We start from the raw sequence: 11337 nt of genomic DNA, 5'->3' as shown, positions 1-11337 counted from the left end.
AGGATAGCTGCTGTATTGCATCAAAAGGTGGACTGACTTGCTATTAAGCAGGTGGTAGTAATAGTGTTATGGCTAATCAGTTTATTTGCTACATCACCAATCCCCTCCACACTACAACAGCAATCTTGACTCACAAGCTTTCCTCTCTTGCAACTGCCACACAGATCTTACCCACAAACAAATCCCCCAACCAGTATCGTCCTTTCACTCTATGATGAATACAGTTGTCCCTGCCAAACAATGCAGACGTGAACTCTGGATCACCCAGACCCCATCGCATTACTCTGTAAAAATGATTATTTTCTTAAATCAAGCCCTGAAATGTGGTAAATTCTCCTTGATATCCTTTCATCACTTTTTGAACTCTGTGACAACAAAGTCAAACCACAAGTATTCTCAGGCCACTATGCATCCCCCAAGGTTCCTGCTACAAAACGTGACTCCTGCATTCACCTACTGCTATTTACTCCAGCCCATCAGAGAAAATCCTATATCACAGGCATTGCAACAAGCAAAACAAAAGACCAAAGTGACAACTTAATGAAGGTAAATAGATGAACATCCGAAAATGTGGAGAAGTGACAAGGAAGACCATAATGCATGTTATAGTCTAAAGAACACCTTTGTTCAACAGTGGATGTCAAATGAATGGCTGATAATAACAAAAGTTAAATTCATAGCAGTTGACAATAACAACACTACTAGGCATAAGGGTTGTTACAAAATAATTACACTTAATTGTGGGTCTCAATGCCAGTTTTATTGATATAATCTCAATAAACATACAATTTCCTAGCAAAAATATGTTTTCGTATTCCATGTGACTATAAATGTAAGGTGACACTTCAATTTATATGTACTTGCATATCTCAAAGATACAGTGACATTATTGGTTAGTGTTGAATGTCATCATGCCACAAACTTCTTCACTGTTCTCCCTACATCAACCAACATTTCAAGAGCCAGTAGGCATCAAATTTAAAGTACACCATGTCAAGTCACGTTACATCACTAGAATTTGACTCATCACGCTTACGAAAGAAACCCTTTTCTGTTTTACACTCCCGGATTGTAACAGTCTTCAGATTGACTGTGACATCAGTGATGAATACCTGATCCGCCACTGGATTCACTGTTTGCCAATAGCGAGCACTTGGAATAACAGGTGCACGAGATGCCTTTACGCTTTGCTCTTCTACTGTATTCCCAGGGCCCTCTGTTGATATTTCTGTGATAGGTGAGACGTGGCTGCTGCCTGTGTCTGTCTGGGAGTCTGCATTTTTCTGAAAAAAGGATAAAAATTTCGTTAGTAATTTTCTAAAAATGATACTACTGTTAGAACTCTCACTGAAAAATTATCAGATCTCAGCATGCGAATTCCAACAGTACTTGGCACACCATGTATCCTCACCAAGTCTTACTAAAAACAATAACAATGTATTAAAGGAATTGTAAACTCATATTCTACCATAAGGATGTAGAGGCTTATCTCACTAGGGATAAGATAGATATTGCCTACAGGAAAATTAGAGAGACCTTTGGAGAAAAGAGAACCATTTGTATGAATATCAAAAGCTCAGATGGACACCCAGTTTTAAGCAAAGAGGGGAAAGCAGAAAGGTGGAAGGAGTATATAGAGGGTCTATACAAGGGTGATGTACTTGAGGGCAATGTTATAGAAATGGAAGAGGATGTAGATGAAATGGGAGATATGATACTGCGTGAAGAGTTTAACAGAGCACTGAAAGACCTGAGTCGAAACAAGGCCCCAGGAGTAGACAACATTCCATTAGAACTACTGACAGCCTTGGGAGAGCCAGTCCTGACAAAACTCTACCATCTGGTGAGCAAAATGTATGAGACAGGCGAAATACCCTCAGACTTCAAGAAGAATATAATAATTCCAATCCCAAAGAAAGCAGGTGTTGACAGATGTGAAAATTACCGAACTATCAGTTTAATAAGTCACGGCTGCAAAATACTAACGCGAATTCTTTACAGACGAATGGAAAAACTGGTAGAAGCCGACCTCGGGGAAGATCAGTTCGGATTCCGTAGAAATATGGGAACACGTGAGGCAATACTGACCCTACGACTTATTTTAGAAGCTAGATTAAGAAAAGGTAAAGCTACGTTTCTATCGTTTGTGGACTTAGAGAAAGCTTTTCACAATGTTGACTGGAATACTCTTTCAAATTCTGAAGGTGGCAGGGGTAAAATACAGGGAGCGAAAGGCTATTTACAATTTGTACAGAAACCAGATGGCAGTTGTAAGAGTCGAGGGGCATGAAAGGGAAGCAGTGATTGGGAAGGGAGTGAGACAGGGTTGTAGCCTCTCCCCGATGTTATTCAATCTGTATATTGAGCAAGCAGTAAAGAAAAATTCGGAGTAGGTATTAAAATCCATGGAGAAGAAATAAAGACTTTGAGGTTCACTGATGACATTGTAATTCTGTCAAGAGACAGCAAAGGACTTGGAAGAGCAGTTGAGCAGAATGGACAGTGTCTTGAAGGGAGGATATAAGATGAACATCAACAAAAGCAAAACAAGGATAATGGAATGTAGTCAAATTAAATCGGATGATGCTGTGGGAATTAGATTAGGAAATGAGACACTTAAAGTAGTAAATGAGTTTTGCTATTTGGAGAGCAAAATAACTGATGGTGGTCGAAGTAGAGAGGATCTAAAATGTAGACTGGGAATGGCAAGGAAAGAGTTTCTGAAGAAGAGAAATTTGTTAACATCGAGTATAGATTTAAGTGTCAGGAAGTCGTTTCTGAAAGTATTTGTATGGAGTGTAGCCATGTATGGAAGTGAAACATGGACGATAAATGGTTTGGACATGAAGAGAATAGAAGCTTTCGAAATGTGGTGCTACATAAGAATGCTGAAGATTAGATGGGTAGATCATATAACTAATGAGGAGGTATTGAATAGGATTGGGGAGAAGAGAAGTTTGTGGCACAACTTGACTAGAAGAAGGGATCGGTTGGTAGGACATGTTCTGAAGCATCAAGGGATCACCAATTTAGTATTGGAGGGCAGCGTGGAGGGTAAAAATCGTAGAGGGAGACCAAGAGATGAATACACTAAGCAGATTCAGAAGGATGTAGGCTGCAGTAGGTACTGGGAGGTGAAGAAGCTTGCACAGGATAGAGTAGCATGGAGAGCTGCATCAAACCAGTCTCAGGACTGAAAACCACAACAACAACAACATGCTACGATGGCAGATATTAAAGAAAACCCTAAAAACAGTTATTTATCTGGAGCAATTTAAACACTCACAAAATCTAGTTAGAGGATGGCAGATATCTTAGTATGTGTTTTTCACCCATGGAGATTATTTAAAACACCCGTCTTTGACCAATACTTGAATATTTGCCTGGCACCCTTATCAATTTGTTTTCTGTTAATCCAGAGTCAAAATTTGAGGGACAGCTGTGCAAGAGCATTGCTCAGTTGCTAAAACTTCTGTGGTATACAGCATGAGAAATCTACTAGCATCCATGTTTTATTGAAAGCCGAGAATCTTATTACATTGTTTTCATGAGTACGGGCATAAAATTAGACACATTTGGGCACAAACAAAGGTACTTGCAACTTTCTTCTCACATACCAATCACAAAGGAACAAAATGGGTGAAACATTATTCTGGTGCACCAGGTACTCTTCACCATACAATACTGAGTGGCTTGTGGTGTAAAAAGGTAATGTTCAATACACACACACACACACACACACACACACACACACACACACACACACACACACACACACCAACTAAACAATCTAATGCAATGTGTAATGAACTAAATATACAATCTGCAACAAACTTTCCTCGAATGTTCAGATCAAATAAGTCTACAGTTGTAAAATCAATTTCATTGCTGTACTACCCCACAGGAGATAAATTTGTCGTTCCCATCCTTTCAAGTACCACAGTAGTCTTGTTATTCTTGCTTCAACATTCTTATTTAATTCCTTTTAACTAACATAATGATAATTCTTATTTCAGCCCACTTCCTCACACCAACAATTGGTTTTCACTGCAAACTTCTGTTACACAGCGTGGAATTTTATTAGGGTGAATAATTGTATCTATTTACAGTCTCTTGCTGTTTTGTCCAATTACTTGTTATAAAACAGAACCATTCTTGACAAATGAGGGAATTAATAGTAATGGCACAAGGTGATTGTTTAGAATTTTACAAGCTCCCTCCATCCTAATACTACCAAGTTACTCCAGAACCAATGGATGGTTCATAAGCAACAATTTCATGTCCTCACATCATAGGACACTATTGTGATTTGGATTTAGACATATAAGAAACTGATAAATTTGGTTGTTTTCAGGAAATAATGTTCAATCATAACACTTTGTAACACAGTTACTTGGGTAAATTAAAAATATTTTATTATAAGTTTCATCTGTAGTGAGAAAACTTATGCTAGACAAACAGATAACAACAAAGATTCTGAGGCAGGCGAGCATGCTGGAGGTAGTTGGAATCAAGCAACAAGCTCGGCAAGAACTCAATCTACTTCTTCGCCTTCCCTTACACAATTCCACACTCATTCTGAAGCAGTGTGATTTCTTTCTGCCAGTGAACAGTTCAACTTCCCTAGAGTCTCTCATACTTCCCAAATGTTTCCACAGAAACTATTTTTTGTGAGAATTTCATATCTTCCCAACAAGATGAACATGTGATATTCACTCAAGTCCATTAGTATATGCTGAAAATATCAACTACCAAATCATGCATTTCTACAGACTTCACATCAAAATAAAAATGTAAATACAAATGTCATGTAGCACTATTGGCTGGGACATCCCACGGGGTGGATTCAGCCGCCTACGGAAAGGGTGTTCGTCCATTGCGCACATTGGCACCTTTCCTTGCAGATATATGAGATATGTGTTATGTATGTACCTTTGGAGTGTAGGTGAGTGTAACAGATGTGGGTACACAGTAGTGTCATAACTGTGCTGTATGACGACAACGGTGATTAGAAGAGTGCCGCCAAGCTTAATGCTGCCCCAGTGGCTCATGTCCTCACTTCAGAGTGGTTTGGAATTTAATCCAGGACACTGGTGTAAATACTGGTGATCAGGTGCTTTACACCACCACCACTGCTCTCCTTGCTGATCAAATAATGGCAGTGGAAATTTCTTCCACCATCAGGATTTGACCCAGTTTACCCAAGTTGAGAGCACTGCCACACATGCATGCATTTGCAATTTTGGCTATGGGGGCTACCTCAACTCATATTTTTTCAACAATTCGGGATGTTTTGATACTCTGTGGATGAGAGCCGTGCTTCGCACCACATTTTCCTGCCTGAGTCTGACCACTCTGTCCTGTTGCCCACACGATTGGTAGTCAAGCTCAACTGTACTGGTGACAGAGTGGGTGATACACGATGCACCATGAGGCCTGTGGCTGAGCTGGGAATCAACAGGCTTAGTGCAATCAGGAAACACCACGCAGAACTGGTAAGGAGGGATTGACTGACCTCACCCTGTGGAATTCCTTTCTGAATTGTTTGCACTTCTTTTAAGATTTGTGAAGGTTTGATATGCTAGGAATAGGATGTGACACAAAAAAGTACTTATAGCCCAAATGCTTTGTATTCACCTGTACCACATCAAAAGGGCTGCTGACGCTTTTGCACAATGGGTAGATCTAGCACGCAATATTAAAGTACTTTACCCTTTTCTGTTAATTTACAAGTTTCCATTACAGGACTGACTGGCTCAACCCTTCCTCAGAATTCATTGGGGACGATCCGCCTGCTTTGCATGTGACATAATTTTGAAATTAGGAGCCACAGAAAGTAGAGATGGACAGTTTCAAATAACTTTCACTGTGAAGTTAGCTTATCGGTGACAAAGGTGTATTTTCCATAACTTAGTCACTGGAAGTTTCTAGTAGCTTCTCGTTTCAGTTCAGTTCACACTTTGTGCATTTCATTATTATTGTCTTTCCCAACTGATTGCGAATCACGTTGTAATTACTAGATACAGCAGGGAAATAAGTGTTTGAAATTTTCCCAAATATCTTCAAATGTTCTTTAATTTTATTGAAATTTGGCAGATTTCCCAAACTGTAAGGCTTTCAATCAAAAATTCATATAGTCTTGCACATTACACAGGTTTGTGTTTGGTCCATGAAGTAATAAATTTCAACAGATGATATTTCTGTCAAATAAGCTGCAGTTGGAAGCCAGACTTTTCCCACAGCAAGGTGTACTTGTTGAGAAAAAGATAAATGTCGTACAATACGAGAACTATTCTGCTGTTATATAGCCATCTTATATCCATATTACCCAATAAAAAACTTTGAACCACTCTTTCAGGGTTATTGTGTGGTTCCTATAGAACGCATTTGTGATGTTTTGGAATGCTTGACTGACAACGATACCTCTCTTCAGTGCAGCACTCCATGAAGAATGGGCTCCCATTCCCAAAGAAACCTGCAAGAGTGGAAGCTGTCATCAAGGCTAAGGGTGGGCCAATTCCATACTGAATTCCAGCATTATCGATGAATGGCGCCACGAAATTGTAAGTCATTTTCAACCAGGTGTCCAGATACTTTTGATCATATAGTGAAACAGCAACCACAGTTTCTAAACATCGATAATTATATGAATATTATTCCATATAAATTAACACACTTTTAAATATAAAGTATTTTAAAGTTTGTGATTTAACACTCAATAAAACTAAATTTCAATGCTACATTAAAAACATAGAATTTCTTGAGATTTTATGAAATTCCCTAGTTTTTCCTTATAAAATGTATGCCCTGAGAATTACAGGTTTTCCAAAAGAATCACCACCCTGTCAACTAGCATTTATGGTTACGAAAATGATATCCTTTCATTAAGGCACTATAAAATAAGAAAAATTTGTGTTGGAGAGTGAAACATGAGAACTTTGTGCTGGACTGGAACATGAAGCCAGACCCAGAACCTTGCCTGCAGAGGCAATGCTCTGACCTACCAACCACCACCCAGGCTTACTTATTACAGTTGTGAAAGTGCCCTGCACACTGTTCTAATGTACCATGAAGTTTCAAAACAGTGCACAGTGAAACATTCACTCTGGAAATAGCTGTATTTTAACAGCAGTCTGATGACTTCTAAACCGGCCACTGCATAGGAATGAATGTGTGACTTAGTGTATTACTGTGGCACATCTATGAAATTTGTGCATTCAGTTATGTCCATATTGCACCCATGCAGTATAAGATTTGTTAAGAACAGCAAGTTTGCTGTTGTCACTCACATGATGATCTTTTAAAGGATTTTTTTCCCCCTCTTCCTTCCATAAAAACTGCATTTTGTTTCAACATTGTAGGCATGACTTATTTCAATGTTTTGATTACTAGTATGAATTCTCAAGGTCCTGATTGGCTCTGAAATGTCTATATTGTCAGCAAATTTGATAAAAATTGTATGAGAAGACAGTGATCAATGGGCATTAACAAGTTCATCTTCATAATCAGTCTTTACTGGTTTGTGTTCTAGATACTTTAAAAGAACGGAACCATTCGCATTTTACATGTGTGTCCAAGAAGTTATAAAGAATCTGTAACCTTTTGTTTACTGATGATTTGTTATTAAAATTAAACCTCACTAAATTTCAGTACAAAAGCAACTGTAACCTGTTTTGACATTTCATTAAAATATATTGGAGCATGACTACCATAAAAAATTGCAAGTATATTATATACATCACTATGCATCCTAAAGTCGACCCACAGCCACCACTACTCGGTGTTACATTTTATTGCAAAAGGGCAAGAATATGCCGAGCAAAATTTATGTCACCAGATTCTATGGGCCTGACAGTACTATAGCTAAATCAGAATTACTTCATGACTGACAGATGACAGTGTTGAGGAGTGGTGTCAGTGTGCAGCCAGCCAGCCATGCATGCATGCATGCATGCATGAAAACACTGCTCCCACCTAAAAACAAGGCAACACAGTGAACATGAGGCACTCAAGAGAGAAATACAGCTGGATGGTGGCTGTCTCCTGTCACTCAACTCGCTGAAACATTAATCATAAAATTCTTTTAATTTTTGTATTATATTTCAGAAGCATCATAGTAAGGCAGATAACTACAAATAAAAAGATCTGTATCTCAAATGCTACACCTTTCTACAGAAAGCTTCTTGTAACTACTTATCACAACCATTCTCCTATGCAGCATCCTCCCCTCACAGGTTCTTCTTCACTCTTTGCCTATGCTCTTATTCAGTTGCCTTCACAACTTATTGGACTCTCCCACAACATTCTTGTAATTACAACTCAAATATACTGACCAAAGTATTTACAATTGGAACATTAAAATGAGTAGTACAGTGTAATCTCAGTATGTAGTACATCCATTTTTTTAAGTCCCACTCTCAGCTGCATTAAACCCATGTTAAATGACTTTATTATACAATCCACCTGCCCCCCTCCCCAATTAGCATGTTCAAATTTTGTGGTATCAGTACTGCTAGGTGACTGCAACTTTTGCCAACAAGAGTTCTGGGAATAATGCGAGTAGGATGTTTACATCCACATGGTCAGGAAATGAAAAGCACACAGTGCTGGTCACTGACAGTAACTTCGGCATCATACAGACTTTTGCTATGACAGAAGTAGTTCTGATAGGGTTAACAATGACTTCTCACTTCCACTGACAAGTAACAATCAGAAGCAGGAGCAGTGGTCAAGCAATAAACATAACATTTATTAGCATGTAACTAATTTGCTGGTGTTCATGTTTAGCATTTGACTGACTTTCAGTCCTTTTGTGTGTGTGTGTGTGTTGAACCTAGTACCAATGACAGGTAACAAACGACGAAAAGCAGAACATTATGCAGGAAGTGAGACAAAAATTCGCAAATGAAGTGTGCTGATGTTGTACAAAAACTGAACACTCCTCCATCAGCATTAAATACAAAAATGAGCAAAAAAAAAATTGAAGCTGCACTTTCAGAAGTAGGAAACGAGAAACAAAAACTAGTAAACAATGGTCAGTTTCCAAAACCTGCTAATGTGCAACTAAGCTTGACAAATGAACTTGTAGTTTGAATATTTCAAGTGATGTTATTGTTGTTCATGCTAAGGCAGAATACTTGGAACAAGAGGTGGGACTCAAAAGATTTCAAAGCATACAATGCTTGGAAAAACTGGCGTTTAGTGTATAATTGTTTTCAAAGAGCGGCTTGAAGCCGCTTTATTTTTCCACCTTCTGCTTCACAAAACTCTCAGGTTCAGAGGAGAGAGATGCCACAAGAGAAGCTAACTGTCTTACTGCATTGTAATGAGAAGGTGACAGGTCCACAATGCTTTAAAAATGTGCAGACATCTTCATGAAGATATGCATAACAGGTCTGACGTGCCTGGGCCTTAGAAATAGGAAATTAATCCTTTTTATGGACCACTGTGCAGTTCATTCCTAAGATACATCATATCTGTGTATATGTTTTTTCTTCCCAATTGTACAAGCCACCTTCAGCCTGAAACGAAACTACAGTAAGATTCTTGTACAGAAGAGGTCAGCCTGTCTTCACACTATATTGAGAAAGCTAATGATTTAGATACTACGCATTTTGTAAGAAGTGCCTGGGATTTCGTGCAAGAAAGAACAATCTTAAACTGCTTGAAGGACAGTGGTTTTCAGCAGAAACTTACAGAAGACATCATGCCATAAATCAAAGGAATTGCAGCTGAACAATAGCAGCAAATAACTGGGCAAGAAGGAAACACTTTGCTATGCCTCCCGCGGGGAGATGCTTGATAAGACACAGGTAATCAAAAAAAAGGGGTTATGATGACCACAGGAGAGAGATTTAATCACAAAGGAAACTCTTCTCAACAAAAAGATGCAACTCCTCAGGCACTAACCAGCATACACCGTGTACCTTAAAATGATCATATGCTTTGATTGGCTGGTGCTGGGAAAAATCTACATTGTTTATCACCTTCCCTGAGTAAGGAACGAGTGCTAGCCGCTCAAAGAATGTGACCTTTTATGATACTCATTAGTAGTGTTTCTGATGCAGTTAGGCAGGGTTCTTTTTAGACTAGTTTTATCAACTTTGGAAGTTATTTCCAGCCACTTTACTTGTCACAGAGAAAAACTGTAAGTGTGGATTCATAACTTACCATACCTTAACTGTACATATTTTGTAACATTAGTGTAACTCAGCCCCGCTTCATAAGTAAAAATATACATCATATGCAAGGTTAAAGTTTTGGATGCTAGAGGCTACACTCCACATCATGCGACTTTCCTATGCTCCAACTGGCTGACAGCAGAAGTGTATATGATCGACATACTAGATTTGTTCGATGTCACTGTATGTAACATATTTTTGCTTCTTGTATACTAACAAATAATTTTGAGAGCTTTTGAGAGTGACACCTTGAACATGTTCTCAAAAAGGTATATTTTGAATTACAATTTATTGAGATAGTGTGGCATGAAGAGACTGCATATTGCCTCAAATCCCACAATATGGTACCACCACCTATTTTTCAATAGTATTTTTCCTGCTAATGATATTCCACTGTACACTATAATGCAAACTGATGGACTGCTTGTAGAAACAGTAAGTTTATATGCTGATAAATAAAGTAATGTTAAGGCCTGTGAAAGTTTCCTACTTACCACATTGTTCACCTGAGCTGGTGAGAGCTCTGGTGCAATGAGGGTGGTGATTCCCACCTTGGGACTTGGTGGAGTAATCAGTGTTGGAGGAGGCGGTGAACCAGAGGCAGGTGGGGCCTGACCAGCACATGGGGAGCCCTGTGATGCCCTTCTGGCAGAAATAGGCTGTGGCTGTGAAGTCAAAATATTACACAATAACTAACAACTCAAAATTATATGTTTTATTATGTACTAATGTGCACTACCACAAGATATTTCTGTAAGTGTGAAATGTATCAAATCTTATTCCTATCTAACTCTTATTCCCATTTAATAATACACTAATCAGTGTAAACATTAATAATACAAAAGTTAAGATCTGTTCCCAGTGCAAAAGAGACACTTGCAGGAATGTCATGCTAGCTGCAATAATAACTGCAATATATAATGAAAACTATTGTCATAATTCTAGGGAAAATCCTGTTAACAATTACTTCAACTAATCTATGACATTTCAAATACAGCAAACCCCTGATTATCACAGCGCAAATTATCTAATGTGCCCATTATCCTTGCATACTTTGGCAACTACTGATACAATAAAAAAAGCCTGAAGTATTATGGTACAACTAGCATGAATTCTATTGTTTGGAATATGCTATTAAACTTCTTCTGAGACCAGA

At 38.5% G+C, this 11337-nt stretch overlaps 1 protein-coding gene across 2 annotated transcripts in view; it reads right to left on the bottom strand.

Moving 5' to 3' along the window:
* Positions 1 to 738: 738 nt before the first annotated feature.
* LOC124544601 (polycomb group protein Pc) overlaps positions 739 to 11337 on the bottom strand; it is a 75932-nt gene continuing 65333 nt past the window's right edge. For both annotated transcript variants that reach the window (XM_047123195.1, XM_047123203.1), the window contains 2 exons: positions 10676 to 10846; positions 739 to 1283 (listed from right to left, as the gene is read on the bottom strand). In XM_047123195.1, the coding sequence (XP_046979151.1) occupies positions 999 to 1283; positions 10676 to 10846 (456 nt within the window). In that variant the 3' untranslated portion in view covers positions 739 to 998. The remainder of the gene's footprint in view (positions 1284 to 10675; positions 10847 to 11337) is intronic.

The sequence above is a fragment of the Schistocerca americana genome, chromosome 1 (assembly GCF_021461395.2).
Source record: "Schistocerca americana isolate TAMUIC-IGC-003095 chromosome 1, iqSchAmer2.1, whole genome shotgun sequence".
NCBI lineage: Eukaryota > Metazoa > Arthropoda > Insecta > Orthoptera > Acrididae > Schistocerca > Schistocerca americana.
This window is presented reverse-complemented; position numbering and strand designations above follow the sequence as displayed.